This window comes from Lissotriton helveticus, chromosome 1_1, assembly GCF_964261635.1.
Source record: "Lissotriton helveticus chromosome 1_1, aLisHel1.1, whole genome shotgun sequence".
Classification (NCBI taxonomy): Eukaryota; Metazoa; Chordata; class Amphibia; order Caudata; family Salamandridae; genus Lissotriton; species Lissotriton helveticus.
The window spans coordinates 116,808,608-116,825,575 of record NC_136057.1 but is presented as its reverse complement, the minus strand read 5'-3'; the positions used below and the strand labels follow the sequence as shown (position 1 = coordinate 116,825,575).

At 45.9% G+C, this 16,968-nt stretch overlaps 1 protein-coding gene across 1 annotated transcript in view; it reads right to left on the bottom strand.

The window, feature by feature from the left end:
• Positions 1 to 2,727: 2,727 nt before the first annotated feature.
• Positions 2,728 to 16,968, bottom strand: part of LOC144759422 (uncharacterized) — a 64,074-nt gene continuing 49,833 nt past the window's right edge. Inside the window, exon 3 of the mRNA XM_078646484.1 lies at positions 2,728 to 4,148. Within this exon, the coding sequence (XP_078502610.1) occupies positions 2,968 to 4,148 (1,181 nt within the window). The 3' untranslated portion in view covers positions 2,728 to 2,967. The remainder of the gene's footprint in view (positions 4,149 to 16,968) is intronic.

The window sequence follows — 16,968 nt, the reverse complement described above, 5'->3', positions numbered from 1 at the left end:
TACTGAAGAGCGCCACTTACCACTGAATGCTTTGTACTACTTTCTGTATCATACAAGAACTATGTTGTGCAGTGAGACTACAAGGTGGTCAAATGTGCATGTGTGATCTTTAAAATGTTAATAAAAAATAATTTTAAAAAAAACAGCAGCAAGGGAGTTGGGCAAGAAAAGAAAGGAAGCCCCTGAGAGTGTGAAAGATGTTTCTGGACTATACAGCCATTTCTGATATTTCAGGAATTGCCTTAAATAAATGGAAGCTCTAAACTACCTGCTTGTGGAACGGTGGTGGATGAGTGGAGCCTGCAACCTGCAACCAATTCTCGATTGCATTTTGTTTTTGGTGGACTGGTAATGGTGAGCCGCAGAACAGTGAACATGAAATGAAAAGTGCTAAAGAAAGTGCTTGTAGCTACTAAACAAAAAGGTTTAGACGATCCTCTAAACCAAAACATTTGTTGATCCTCAGTTACAATTTCCACACATACACCGTTGTTCCTGTGTCGTAGTAAGCATGTAAGGTAGCGCAGATGGTTAACGCATCCACTGCAGACATCTACAGCATGCAGAGCACAGGCTTGAAGCCTTTTAACATGCAACACGTCCTCGGCCCTTCTTTTGTGAAGGCGTCCCCTCCCTATGATGGGGAATCCTATAAAACACATGCAGTGGAGTATAATGGACATAAGGTGTGGATATTCTTAAAAAGGTTGATGTGTGTGTGTGTCTGTTTTGTATTTCCAAAACACTTCCAGGTATAATCCTATGTGTTGTTCATCCCACTAAAATCTAACTTTGCCGTTGCATTTAGGAAGCAAACTGTGTTGATAAATGAAACATACAGGAAAATTATTTTAGGTAGAATGAAGTCCCGCATGAACCAGGAAGAGGTAGACGAAGGGTTCCTGCTGTTCAGGCGTCGGCAGTGCAGTGACTCGTAATAATGATCATTTTATCTGAGCATGGTCCTGAGAGATCGACTTTCCTTCCAAAACGTAAAGCCCTCCATTAGTGCTAGCAGGAACGTCCTGCTCGGGTTTATGCGTATTTGTGGAAAGACCAGGATGCCATGAGCTCAGGTGCAAGCAAAGGAAATCACCTATTTGACTGTTGTTGGGCTGCTAATATACAGTAATTTACAGGGTCAACGGGCCCCTCACAGCCCTGGGCCCGGTGCCACTGCACCTGCTGCACCATTGATAAAGTGAACTGAAGCATGAGGAGTCAGCAAGCACCAGCAGGAGTGTGTGATGAATGGACCAAGAACAGCAGGAGCATCTGCCGTCCGCTGGGAAAACACGAACATGGACTTCAAACTAAATATTATCTCCAAGACTAAGGCTGAAAGAGACATCTGCAATCACGAGGAGCACAAATAAATGATTAATTTGTATTTTTAAAACCCTGTGCCGGTGCTCATGCCACCGCTGTTGCTGCACACGTGCAAAGCTGGCGCTGCACCATTAGTTTAGTCCCCTATTGGATAGTTCTCCAGCTGGGGGCGTAAATCATTAGGGGTCACTTGTACAAAGCATTTTTGCAGTCGGAAACGCCCAACCACAAAAATGCTTTTACAAATGTACCAAATACAAATTGTGATTCAGTAAAACGCTACCTACTTGCAATTAGTGTTTGCGATTTGGTATTTTAAAAGGGGCTTGTTTACGGGATTTCTTCCAATTTCTTAATCTGAATGCGACTGAATCAAGGTCAAAATTTACTGACTCCCTGAAGTAGGTGGTAACCAATTTGCAAATAGGTAGGGGTTCTTTGAAGAATGGATAACAAATATTTTTAAGAGCAGACAGTTGTCCCACAGACCCTACTTTCTACTCTTAAAAAAATTAAACGAAAAAGCTTATTTTTTTTCTTTTTAAATGCATCCCATTATCCTTTAATTAAAAAAAAAAGACTGCTTTATTAAAAACCAATCATAGACATGGTGGTCTGCTGACCTCAGCAGGCTGCCATCTCTGTGATGGTTGTGATTCCTAATGGGTCTCAAATTGCGACCTACCTCACTAATATGCACGAGGTAGGTCTATTTGTCACTCACTAGCAATCGCTAATGAAACTCAAAAGAGTTTCATACATTAGGAATCCCGATTTCCTAATTGCGACTCGTAGAGAATCGCAAATAGGAAATCGGTATTCCTGATGCTAGTACATCCTGCCCTAAGTCTTGTTGTATTTGCATTCTTCGAATGAGGAAAGCAAAAAAGGGCTGGGATTAAAAAAAGAAATTAAAAAATCAGTCTGGACACAGTACTTACTCCTTACAAGAGGTAAATCAAGTTATACCTGGCGGCACTCATAGATAAGGGGCTGCTCAGTGGGTTAGCTGATTTGCAGTTGGTTGCGGCAGCACTCTTCACTACCGAAGCCTGAGCGCTGTAGAGCTTACAGAACGCCAAAGAAATAAATCTGAGCCCTATAGGAGGGGATCTTAAATGCACAGAATGCTGACTCGAACCCATTGCAATGCAAGATAAAGCAGGATTTATTTAGGAAAAGAGGTCTACATACATCTGCAATAACTACAGTTCAACTACTAACTCTCAAACATATGTGATAAAAGGTATGATGGGAAGGTAAAAGAGCCCACGTTTCTTTCTGCAGCTCCAACGGTAATGACGCACCACAAAGAGCGAGCAGCACCTAGGCTGAAGTTGGAAGCAAGTCTGTTCCGCGAGTCGAGTACCTCTGTGCGCTGCAGAGGGGCATCGGGCTTCGATTTGTTAGGACTTTGGCATCTGCAAATAGGGGGCTGTGCTGAGAGCCCTAGCTGTGAGCTCAAAGTTGGTGTGACGTGTAAGTAGTAGTTTAGTGTGTGATTTGTAAGATGGCGTGAGAGCGTTGCGGCTGTGCCCTCATGTAACGGCGTGAGCGAGGTGGTAAATAAATCCTATATTCGGTTGGTACAATAGAATCAACTAGCAGTGAGAAACGCTCAGCACATTTATAAAGAAATTAGATTAGTTGGTGCGTTTGTAGATTTGCCTTTTGATTGAAGCTCCTCTCGCACACAGTGCAGCGCAAAGGCTTTTCTCCTGTGTGTGTTCCCTTATAAGCAAAGCGCTGGGAACACTCAGTGCAGTGATAAAGCTTCTTTCCTGTGTGTACAATTTGATGCCGTACAAGGGATCCCTTATCAGCAAAGCGCTTGGAACACAGAGTGCAGTGATAAGGCCGCTCTCCTGTGTGTGCTCTTTGATGCCGTACGAGGCTTCCCTTTTGAGAAAAGCGCTTTGAACACACAGTGCAGTGATAAGGCCGCTCTCCTGTGTGTGTTCTTTGATGCAGCAAAAGGTTTGCCTTCTGAGAAAAGGTTTTGGAACACACAGTGCAGTGATGAGGCCTCTCTCCAGCGTGTGTTCTTTGATGCAGTACAAGGGTCGCCTTATGAGAAAAGCGCTTTGAACACACAGTGCAATGATGAAGTCTCTCTCCTGTGTGTACACTTTGATGCCGTACGAGGCCTACCTTTTGAGAAAAGCGCTTTGAACACACAGTGCAGTGATAAGGTCTCTCTCCGGTATGTATTAGTTGGTGCGTTCGTAGATTTGCCTTTTGACTGAAGCTCTTCTTACATATGGTGCAGTGATGAGGTCTCTCTCCGGTGTGTATTAGTTTGTGCTTTAGTAGAGTTGTCCTTTGCTTGAAGCTCTTCTCACACAAGGTGCAGTGATGAGGCTTTTCTCCTGTGTGTGTGCGTTGATGCTCATGGAGAATATTCTTTTGACTGAAGCTCATTGCACATACAGAGCAGTGATAAGGTCTCTCTCCACTGTGTGTTCTTTGATGCTCTACAAGGCTTCCCTTATAAGCAAAGCGCTTGGAACACACTGTGCAGTGATCAGGCCTCTCTCCAGTGTGTGTTCTTTGATGCTGTAAAAAAGTTGCCTTTTGAGTGAAACACTTTTTACATGTTTCGCATTGATATGGCCTGAGGCTGGTGTGTCCTTTTTTGTGCCTCACAAGAAGTGACTCATTGATAAATCCTTTCTCACACACATTACAAGCAAAGCGTCTCTCCCTCATGTGCATTCTGCGCCGTTTCCGTAAGTAGATATTTTGAGTAAAATTCATCTTGCCTCCGGAACCTTTATGGCTTTCTTTCCCATTCATACTTTCTAGATGTGATTGTTGTGCTGCAAAATAGAAAAACATTGAAAATTACACAGAGAAAATATTTCTTGAAAAAGCTGCATTGTTATAATATGGAGAAGTGAACAGTTACAATTCAGAGAAAAAAGTGTATGTTCTAAGGAAAAGAGTCACACTTTCCTTTGAGACACAAATGGAGGCTAGTCCTCCTCCACAAAGTGCGGTGACTTGGTTCTGCAGCAGGGGCATGCTGGGAAATCAAGTGATTCACAAGAACCACTGTTGGACATGGGGTTTCTGGTTGGCTAGGGTAGGCACCTAAGCCAGGCAGGATCTACCACTCTAGTCAGGGTAAGCCAGATACACACCCAAGATAACCTGCGCTCACCCTCTGGTAGCTTGGCGCAGAGCAGTCAGGCTAGTTTAAAGAGGCAATGTGCAAAGCATTTGTGCAACACACTCGCGCAGCAACACAGTGAGTAAACCACAAAAGGGAATCCACACAGGATTATGTAAAAATAGATTCTATATTGTACATCAAACAAGACCAAAATACCTTAAATGACACCGTTAGTGCAAATAATGCACGTTTGACGGAGAAAAACACAATATACTATGAAAACATAGGTCATAGCGCACCTGCGCTCCTATTACACTTCATTAGGTATCTGTAGTGAACGTGGTTGAAGTGATTGCATTTAGAAACCAAACGTAGGGCGCAGGAGCACCTACTATACGCTGAACAGTAATTGAGCTTGAGTCTTCCAGCAGTTCTCCTCTATGGACGACCCTGCACCATTCTTGAGGTCATCTCCAGAGCAGAGACAATGCTGAACAAGAAATGTCCCTCGCGCTCTTACGAATTTGGAGTCCGCCGGGGCCGCTTGAACCGCTTGAACCGCGTCTCTTTGCCCAAGGGAAACTAAGCCACCCGTGAAGGAGAGCAGGGCAGCTTTACCACTCTTCTGGACCCAACCCGCCTCACAGTACTTGTGTGCGTACAGGGTCATTGTCCTCAGGGCATCTGTACATTGCTAACAATGTTGTCATGTCTCAGGAGTGGGACACGACGTTGGAAGCCTCATGCAGTATACGCGTTAAAACCAGAGGGCGGGGGCGTGGCTAGCAGCCGACGATGGCGGCAGCATAAAGGAAAGGCTCCGTGGTTGAGGCGGCCTCTCCAAAAATCCGACCTACCATCCGTTACATTTTTTTGTCCCCGCAGGAGGGAACCTGAGCCCAGGACCAAGCGGTGCCAGAGGGTGCAAGCGGCATGACTATCCGACGCCTGAGAGCCGACTTCTGACCGAGCGACGGAGCGGCGTCCACGGCGCGGCAAAGCCGGGCACTGCCTTGGTAGTCCGGCCTGACAGGAAGTGCGGCTGCCCCGGGGGGACCCGCACCGGAAGTTCCCGCAGACCGTACGTCCAGCTGGAGAGCGCCGAGACTCGGGGTGAGTGCTGGCGGAACCGGACCCGGCTCACGAGCGAGAGTGCAGAGGTGGAGACAGGCGGGCGCTTCCTCGCGCCTCGGAGACCGGAGAGTGCACGGCGGACCGCTGATAAGGCTGATGATACGGCGGAGTGCCGCCATTTTGTAGGGGGCGCAGGACAGTGCTACCGGGGCCCGGCCTGAGTCCAGACTTCGGACGCTGCACCCAGACTCACAAGCGGCGGACATTGAAAACACTGAATCATCGGCGGAATGTAAACTGGGCGAAAGCAAAACACACACACCTGCCCTACTTGCCGGGGGATGGGTTCGGCGGACTGAGGCCACCACCCGTACTACGTTGTGGCCCCCACCTGCGGCACTGACATCACGGGGCACGTGGCACCCGGGGCCACAGGGACCTCTCTACTGGATTGACTGGGGGCGGATCAACCCCACGAAGCAGCGGGCGGCTGCACATACAACGTCTAGAGGCACGGAGGCGAGGGGCCCCACACAATAAGGCTGCATCCACCTGGTGGGCCCAGTCAATCATCTCCGGGTAACTCCCTGAGCGATGCAAACAGTGGGGGAAGCCTAATACCCTTACACAGAGCTGGGTCACGGACACTCTATCCGTGGTTTGGAAACTGATTGGTGGCAATTATCATAGGCACGAGGATCGGGACACGTCCAGCATTCCTCATTCCGCAGTCCCGGCTGGGCGTAACAGGGCAGCGGCACGGTCCTCTCATCGCAGGTGATCCAGGACGGATATTACGTCTCCTACCCGGCCACTGACACAGGCTGCAACGTCGGCAAACAAAATAAACCGTAAAAGGGGCAGACGCGGTCCTCCGTCGCAGGAGTGCCCGGGGACCGCGAGAAACGCCAGCATGGCGGGGAAAGGCTTGAAGAGTGGCACTACACAGTCTCGAATAGACCGATATGCCTGTGACAGGCCTGCTGTGTCCCCGACTACCGGGAAGGAGATAGCTTGTAAATCCGTGGACGTACCGGGGAGCAAAAAGGCGACTCTGGATGATGTGATGCAGGCCCTGGCACATCTACAAACGACGGTGGGCACGATTTCGACCGACATTACATTGATCAGAAAAGTGGAAAAGTGTGGAAAAGTAAATTTTGCCATGTTCTGTGTCCCTACGCCTCATCCATCATATGTTATGTGTGCATGATCAATATGCATATGTTATTCCCCATTTCTGATTAAAGACGCAATTACAGTTGTGTCCACCTCTAGTATGTCAGTTTCCAGTCCTCGTGAATACTACGAATATCAGGCCTATGTAAGTAATGTTGCCACGTTTTTCAGTGTGCACGTTATTCAATTATAAAGTCCCCGTTTCCAGGCCTCAAAAGGGCCCGGACCACAGATTCAGCTCCTGTCTCCTGAAAGCCTCGCTGAGGAGCGATACAGCCCCCACCTGTATCCTCGACCCTTCACTTACTTCCTGCCTTGCAGTGCCCGGTGCACCCCGGCTCTGCCTCTGAGTCTGCCAAAAGTATGTTATAGTTCCTGCTATCAGTTCAGTCCTCCTCCTCTGCATTCCTAAGCTACTGAACTGCATCAATAGTTTCCGTCATTGTCTAGCCTTCTCGTCTCCATGTTAGAGAAATACTGTATTTAATAAGTCATTTAATATTCTTCACGCACTACATGTAGAATAATGCATGGTCCAGTCTTAGAGTCAGGTTAGCTTTTCCCCTCATGACTTCTAGTTTATATCAACATGTTCCCTAAACATTAGATACCAGATAGGGTTTAGGTACATGTCGCTCCGACCCTCCAGACTCTAGTCTCTGCTCCTAGCACAGAGTTCGTAGCCCCCAGCTTCTCCTAGTAACACGTCATTGCTAGTTTTCGCGCAACATTAGGTTAGAGGTCCCGGCTCCTTAGGTAGCCCCCTCCAATGTTTCCGCCCATTCATGACATATTCTGTTACGTTTTGCATCACATGTCTAAGTAAACTCCCAGTTACACCTCTTATTTCTCTTATCTCTCGCGACTGCTACGCGTCACGCCTTCTACTCCACCTACTGTTACGCCTACTGCAATGTAATGCTATGTGTTTGCGCTATGTATATAAGTCAATGTTTTGTTATTAAATGTTAGCGCGCTCATCCCAGACCTAGCCCCAGCAGCTGCTGGGCCTCTTTTCCCCTACTGGGTCATCCTATGCAGGTTGTCCTGATCCTGTCCTTATGCTGTAATAAACCTGCAGAAACTCCTACTACCTCGAATCTTGACTCTTATTTATTGAGCTATCTGTTATGCTATAAGTCTAGTCAAAAATAGGGTATTATTTATTTATTTACCACATAATGGCGCCCGAACAGGGACGCGCCCTTTCCCCACGCGTCGGTGAAGCCACGCCGACCCCCTGACCCTCTGCAGTCGTGACGGAACCATATTGGCCAAGTGCAGATATTTCTGCTTCAAGTATCCCTCAGGCCCACGGAGGAGACGGAGGAGGCGGTCCAGCATCCGAACGAGACGGTGGAGGAACGCGGCGAGTCCCGACCAGAGCCCAAGCCGAGAGTCCAAGGTCCGAGGTATCCGGAGGCCCACCCGTAACTGAAGTCCGAAGTCCGAAGTCCGAAGTTCGTCGTCATAGTCCAGTCCCGTCCGAGGCCTTCCGTTCCGTGCTGCCCGGTGAGTACCATTGCTGGGGTAGTGTCTAGACAGGGTCAGTCTAAAGTGACTCCTGGTCCGTGGGTTGGTGGTACCCAAGCCCACAAACGAAGTGTTCACCTTGGTGGATACGGGTCTTGATGCGTTCCTTTATGGGACCGGTATGTTCCGTACTGTTACAGCAGTGCATCTAGTAACTCTAGTCTGTTCCGTTCTCGAGAATCCTGTTCTGTTTCTGTTTTCAGTATCTTCAGGTAGTATTTCTGTTCGAACTGTTATTTATAATGTTGTTTAATGTATTTTCAACGTCGTGGTATGCCTGAATTGTTTTCCCAATTGTTATTGTTTTCGTGTATTGTATTGTGTTCCGATTCAAGTTTAGAATGCCGCTCTTTTCCAAGTTACGTCAGTTAAAAACTAGAAAGGGTCTGCTGGAAGCAGCAGTTCCTGTTCCGCCTAGGGACAGTCCAGGTCACTTTATGTATCAGAAACATGGCATAAGCGCCATATTGTATCTAGATTTATGGGTAGAGTATACCAAACAGTTAGAAGAAAAGTATAGATGGCCCGTATCGGGTACATGGGATGCCGAATGTATCATGCGAGTAGAAGAAGCATTATGGAAAAAGAAAGCCAGACAGTCACAGAAAGATGCCATCGAGTTATGGCGTAAGGAAGCGCATAGAAGAACGGAAAAGGAAGTCAGAAAGTCAGAGTTAAGTAGAGAATCCCAAGAACGAGCTCAAGAAAGAGAATTAATCGAGATAGGTGAACAAGTTAAAGCCGAACAGTCAGACAGACAGAGGCATGCCCTTATTAAGGGTATGTATCCTCTCCTTGCCGAAGGCTTGCCAAAAGCGACCCCAGAGGCACCCAGTAATTTCCCGCCACCACTAGTTCCGACCAAGCTACGTCACAAACCGACCGCAGCTGATATTTTTATTTCATCCTATTTGGACGACACAGTCCCAGAATATGCAAATCCAGTCCGCGCTCCGACAGTCCCTGTAAATCAGGCACTTCCCGTTCCTCCAGACACCGGAGTACCTGTTACGGTACCCCCGGGTCAGTCTGCCATACAAGTTCAGCCCACGTTACAATTACCGACCCTGCAAGCACGAAGAATGTCAATCGACGATTCTAGTATAGGGGCCGCAGGAGGAGGTCCTCCTCAAACCCCGCCGCCACACAAGCGTTTATCAGCACTCGAATTACATGCTCAAGCATCACAGCGTACTCCTAAAAGTAATAAGTCTGTTACAGAAATCAGACAAGCCCTTGCCGAATGTGTCTATGACACAGTCCCAGGCGAGTATAATATGGTATTATATTCCGTACGCGTAAGAAGAGTGACCGAGTATCTAGTCACCTTACCGAATATGAAAGAAGATCTAGACAGAATATATCGTTTCATCCGTACAGGGGATGATCCAGAAAGTATTGGCGAGATTATGTCTCAAAGGAAAGCCGAGATTCAGCTCATGATATTAAAGTTCCTGATCAATTGTCTAGTAAGAGAACAAGATTACCCGTCTAAAGATCCCGCCGAAATGAGAATCCTAACAAGGTGGAGTGATAATATAGCCGAGGGTAAGCACAAGACCATTAGTGCCATGGAAAGTATGTACAAGAAAATTCGTAAAGAAATAATAAGGTTACACGAACAGCGTAAAGCAGCACAGGTAAGCGAGAAAGAAAGTATCTCTGATCCTGAAGAGGAAGACGAGAATCCCGCCAGAATAGCGTATGTAGGAAAATCCAGATTTCCAGATCGCCATTTACGTCCAGAACCTAAGTCTATTTTTCATCATCCAGCACCAGAACGAGGCTCTTTAGAACAAGTATTTCAAGCTACCGATCACATTCTGAAATCACGAGTCGGTTATAGCGAATTAAGTACCATGCACGAACAAGAACTAGCCCGATCAGCAGTCCGATGGATTACTGATTCTACCACTTTTCCAGACGAAATAGTGGCACAAATGTTTCTGAAACTGCCCCCAGCCGAGCAACGACTGGTGGGTATGTATATGATCCAGCACCTCATTACCCTGTATGAGGGTCAACATTCTGATCCAGGCCCGTTACATGATATCCTGAACGAGTTACTCCAGTACAGATGGAGAGGTCTAGGTACCGATTTAATTAGTGTCATTCTAGAACAGCGCCACAAGTATAGAACGTTCCTGAACCCGCATTTTGTTCATGTCTCACCCCCAGAAAGTAAACCATTCTACATAGACAGACAGAATCCGCTACGAGAAGTCCACCCAGTCCAAGGGGCGGGTGGCGTAATGCAACGAGTGTTTGTATACACTCCAATTTCAAAGATGGAACTTCTTGAAATGAAGAAATTAATTCCCTGTCATGACAAAGATCCAGCGGGGTTCCATAGAGAATTAAAAGACATGCTCCGTATGGGAGAATACACTTACCCAGATATCATTAAAATGTTAAAGGTCCTGCTACCCGCAGGGGTGTATGAAAAGTTAAAGGAAAAAGAATGGGAGGTGGGAGAGAAAAAGATCGATTGGACAGCTATAGAAGCTGAAGACCAGGCACGAGTACCAGGTACCGGTCTTGGAGATAAATGTAAAGAATTACCAGAATTATTGATTCAAGTTTTACCCAGATTATTGACAACTAGGAAAGAAGACTGGGATGCAATCTCAGCCTGTAAACAGAAACAAGATGAGGACATTAGTGATTTTTATTCTAGATTCGAGAAATGTTTCAGTATTAACAGTGGTCTCAAGACAAGTAGTGAGTCATACCCTCATCTTTTCGTTACCAAATTAGTCGAGAATTCAAGTCCACAAATTAAAAATCGAGTTTTGAAAGTCGAAAGCACCTGGCAAGCTAATACTCCGTCCCAGATGCTCCAGATGCTCCAGTATCACCAGAATAGAATCAGAGAAGAGCAAGAACACGAAAGAAAACGTATGAAAGACACGAAAATGAAAGTGCTAGTTGCACAATCTATTCCTCAAGACAGTCAGAAGAGAGGTCCGAATCAAGCCAGTCATCCTGCGGCTCCCGTTAAAGGGAACTGCAATTATTGTAAACAGCCAGGTCATTTTATAAATGAGTGTGCAGTTCTGAAACACAACATAGCTACTGGTAAGACTAAAGAAAGACCACGTCCGCCGAGACTAGAACAAGTTTCACAGACTACTCAGTCACAGAATGCACCACAGACAGTTACCGTACCGCAGCCTATTGCTGCAACACAGCACGTCACATCGCAGATGTACCAGTATGCACAGTCCGAGTATCCAGAGTACCAGTCATATTCATGAAACAGCCTAGAGAGGGAGGTAGGCTTGCCTCTCATCGAGATACCTGTAGACCAAGAAGGTCCCTATGTTCATAGTCAAGTATTAGGGAAAGACAGAAAGTTTTTGATCGATACAGGGGCAAGTAGGACCACAATTAGTCACGCCGAAGTTCCAGGGGCTCCGCTCTCAGGCTCAAGAAATGTTTCCCTTGGATTTTCAGGAAAACCCATAGTTAATGAGATATCGAAGCCAGTTACTCTAGAAGTAGGTCCATTGTCCCGTACTACTGATCTGTTACTTACTAAGTCATGTCCGGAAAATCTATTAGGCATTAAGACACTGAAAGAATTAGGTGCAGTTATTTGCTGTTCCCCAGAGGGAATACGTCTGTTCCTACGTGACTTTAAGGGTCACTATGTATTACGAGATTTTGATTCAAGATTGTCTAATGTTCCGCAGCATTTATGGGCGCAAGGTCCAACTGATGTAGGTTACATGCAAATCACACCCTATCGTGTGACTCTCAAACCAGGTGTAGTGTTACCACGAATCAGGCAGTACAGACTGCCACCTGAGGCTGTAGCAGCCTTATCCAAAATTATTGACGAGCTCATGGCTCAAGGAGTAGTTGTAGAAACTGACTCCAATGTGTGTAATTCTCCGATCATTCCAGTCATGAAACGTACTGATCCAAATGCACCCCCAGTATATCGATTAGTGATTGATTTACGAGAGCTTAACAAATGTATTATTCCCCAGTACCCAGTTGTTCCAGACATTTCTTCCCTGTTAACAGCCATTGATTCCGAAGCCATGTTTTTCACTGTTATTGACCTCAAGAATGCATTTTTTAGTGTTCCAATTCATCCAGACAGCCAGTTTCTTTTCGGATTTTGTTTAAATGGAAGGAGCTATATGTTTACACGCGCTCCTCAAGGTTTCACAGAAAGCCCTAGTATTTACAGTCAAGCACTCAAGAGACAACTAGACAACATTCACATGCCAACTGACACTGCCCTGCTCCAGTATGTCGATGATCTACTGATCACAGCCCGTTCTGAACGTGACTGCGAGCGTGCATCACTTACAGTTCTGTATTTTCTAGCCGAGATGGGGCACAAGGTGTCACCTTCGAAGCTTCAATTCTGTGTCCAGCAAGTGGTATACTTAGGACACTTGCTGTCCAAGAGGGGTAGGCAGTTGACACCCGACCGTATCCAGTTAATAGCGAGTCTTCCCCAGCCCAGAACCCAGAAGGAGGTACGTGCCTTTATCGGCCTTACTTCTTATTGTAGACAATGGATTCCCCAGTATGCATTCCTAGCCAAGCCACTGATACAGTTAACGACACAGGAGGCAGCCGTATCGACTGTCCTCCCTTGGACATCTGACCATACACTTAGTTTCAACGAGTTAAAGAAAGCCCTATGTCAAGCTCCAGTTCTAGCTACACCGAACTACAGTAAGCCTTTTACACTTTTCGTTACAGAACGCAAAGGTACAGCATTATCTGTTCTCACACAAGATCAAGCAGGTCAATACAAGCCCTGTGCTTATTTTTCGAGCACATTAGATCCAGTCGCCCAGGCGTTGCCTGCGTGCCTCAAGTCAGTTGCAGCCACAGCACTAGCTATCAGACAAAGTGATTCCATAGTTTTAGGACATTCCCTGACAGTACAAGTCCCACATTCAGTAGAAGTTCTTTTAAACCGAACACAAACTCAGCACTTGACAATTGCACGTTTAACAGGTTATGAATTGACACTGTTCCAGCCACACATAGAAATTAGACGCTGCAACGTCCTGAATCCTGCTACACTGTTACCATCAGTTAGTTCAAATCCAGACACACATGATTGTGTGGAAGTAGTTAACATTACGACAAAGCCAAGACAAGACCTGACAGACATTCCGTTACCAGATCCTGACCTGACACTTTATGTGGATGGTTCATGTATGAGAACTAGTACAGGAGAACTAGTCGCCGCGTATGCAGTGACTACTGACACTGAAGTTATTGAAACACACCGTATTGATACTCTGTCCGCTCAAGCAGCAGAGCTAGTCGCTCTGACACAAGCCTGTATACATGCCAAAAACCTGAAGGTTAATGTTTACACAGATTCACGTTACGCATTCGGAGTTGTACACGACTTCGGAGTGCTCTGGCAGGAGAGAGGTTTTATGACTTCTCATGGAACCAAGATTCAGCATGGTCTCCTTATTCAAGCCCTGTTAGATGCCATACATTTACCGACATCTATTGCTATCATGAAGTGCAAAGCACATACGAAAGTCACTGACATTATTTCCCAAGGTAATGATTTAGCAGACCGCACAGCCAAGCTTACAGCACAGACTCCAGACATTCCAGTTAATCAGACACATATTCCAGATCTGACTATATGCATGACAGTTAAGGACCCTACTCAAGATGTCATAGATATCCAGTTACATGCTACTCCCGATGAAATCAAGAAATGGTCTGTACAAGGAGGGGTCCAGACAGATCAAGGATGGTTAACGAAGGGTAGAGCCACATGGTTTCTCCCCGATTCTATGGTTCAAGTCATTATCAATACCACACATAGTCCAGCATATTTAGGAGAAAAAGCTATGTTAGACAGTATCCAGAACATTTGGTTCAACAAGCATTTACGAGCTGCAGCCAAGCAGAAAGTCCGTACCTGTATGATATGTTGTCAGTTTAACCCAGGTAAAAGTGTCCCGGTGGAACAAGGTGGTTTCCAGCCCCCTGACCACCCTTTTGAGGTCCTCCAGATGGATTATATTCAAATGGAGCGATGTCGAGGTTTCAAGTATGTCCTTGTAGTTGTATGCGCTTTGTCCAGATGGACAGAAGCATATCCAGTCCCAGATTACACAGCCGCGACCACTGCCAAGCAGTTGGTTCGTGAATTCTTCCCTAGATATGGACTCCCTAGAGTCGTATATTCTGATAACGGCCAGCCATTCTCATCTGAACTCATGAAACACGTTTCCCTTTTGTTAGGGTACCAGTGGAAGTTCCATTGTGTACGCCATCCAGAAGCAGCTGGACTAGTCGAAAGGCATAATCAGACTCTGAAAATCCGTATAGCAAAAGTCTGTAAAGACAAGGGTGTGGACTGGTTAGTAGCTTTGCCAGTCGCTCTGTTTTACATGCGTATGGTCGCACATTCCAGATCAGGTCTGTCCCCGTATGAGGTCGTTTTCGGCCGCCCCCCTAATATGTGGGGTACTCCTAGACCCCGAAGTATTACCGATGTTTCATGTAATATGCTGACAGATTACCTAGCTTCCTTGATGTCTGCCCTCAACTCATGTCGTTCACAGGTTGCCGCCGCCTTTCCAGACAATACCGAGGTGGCACCGCACGAGATCGTTCCAGGCTCCCTAGTGATGATCAGAAATTTCGACAGATCAAGTCCGCTGGAACCACGTTGGAAGGAGCCACGTCAAGTCCTCTTGACCACCCGTACTGCCGTCAAGTTGGAAGGCAGGAAGGGGTGGGTCCACCTTTCTCATGTAAAACTTTTCAAAGGATCGAAACCAGTCTTCAGAAACATTTCCAAGAACATTTCCCAGGATTCGAAGGATTGCCAGAACATTGTTTTAAAGGACTGTCCCGCACAAGACATTATTACAACCCCTCCCTTGTTAGAGAAAACTCCGCAACAGGAGTATAAGTTAAAGCTCAGGTCTAATAAGTCAGCCAGTTTGATTGTATAAGTCCTCCCCTAGGTGAAACGGTTAGACTGTTTCTGACATGCATAAAATAGACCCCCATAGTGAGAGAGTCAGTCAAAGCTCAATCAAATGTATCGTTTTTCTGAGTTTCGTATTATTCATCAGCATAATGGCTTCCTGCACCAGCTATGCTTTCTATCTGTGTTTTTCAGTTCCTCATGTAAATATGTCTGCTCATGCTACAGTAGAGCACACGTTTAGTGATCTGCCTCCTCACGAATATTCATACCGCCTCGCTATGCGTAATAACACATTTATCCGTATGTTACATTATTCACACCAGACCAGCAATGCCACTAATTGTTGGGTGTGTGGTCGACTCCCCCCTTTCCAGACATCGAAGGGAGTTCTGCCTCTCTTTCCTTATCCATTCTCACACAATGGTTCGTGTGGAGCATGGTCCACGTTAACGTCGTCCTCAACAGATATGTCTTTTCTTAACAGTACATGTTTCCCAGACAAGCAAGGTCTCCCCCACAGAACAGGTTTAGATTTAGAAAATGAGGTATATAATTTAGGAAATTATTCGTCGAATTTCATGGTTCTGAATGTTCAGTCTGATACTACTCCAGACTCACCCGCTATTTCAGTACTACCAGTCAAAGGCGAATTATGTGTCCGTAGTTATGGTTCTGTACATATAGGTCATAGTGAATGTACTACTGTTATCCAGTATAGTGACAGTAGGAAATCTATTTTCAAAGCTTCACGTCATTCTTATTTTATTTGTGGTCAAACTGCATATGTCCGTCTGCCCCTCGATTGGGAGGGAACCTGTTACATTGCTTTCCTACTGCCACCTGTTTTTCTAGCCCCACCTGACTATCATAGGAATTCTTTCTTAGTACACACTAGACACAAGAGAAATCTCCCGATTGTCGATTATACTGAAACCGCCGCAGAGCAATTCATTGATATAGATAAAGGTGTTTTTCCTTATTTAGGTACAGTTGTAAATAGTAAGCTTATTCGTAGGTTAACAAGAACCCTTGAAGCAGTAGTAGATGAGACTGCCTCCGCTCTAGGTAACTTAACTGAAGAGCAATCCTTTATGAGAATTGTCGTTTTACAGAATCGTCTCGTCCTTGACGTCATACTGGCCGATAGGGGCGCGGCCTGTACAGTTCTCGGATCCAGTTGTTGTATTTTCATTCCAAATAACGCGCCGTCTGTTTATTCAGCTATAACCAGACTCCATAAAATTGCCCATCTGTTACACCAAGATCCAGGCACCTGGACATGGTCTGGTTGGTTCTGGAATATAATTTCCGCATGGGGTTGGAAAGTCCTGTCCTTTTTAGGTATTGCAGTAGCGGTCATATTTAGCTGCTGCCTCTGTATACAATGTGGCCCTGCGATTTGCAGCATGTGTGCTACCTCTTGTATTCCTAGTCCCAAGCCCTGTTCTAAATCCCGTTCCAAGAAAATTCGAGACGAGCAAATGGTACTGTATGAAATGATAGACGGTATCATGAATATTGATGTTTCCTGATGGAAACGTAGTGACAAGGAGGGAATGTGGAAAAGTAAATTTTGCCATGTTCTGTGTCCCTACGCCTCATCCATCATATGTTATGTGTGCATGATCAATATGCATATGTTATTCCCCATTTCTGATTAAAGACGCAATTACAGTTGTGTCCACCTCTAGTATGTCAGTTTCCAGTCCTCGTGAATACTACGAATATCAGGCCTATGTAAGTAATGTTGCCACGTTTTTCAGTGTGCACGTTATTCAATTATAAAGTCCCC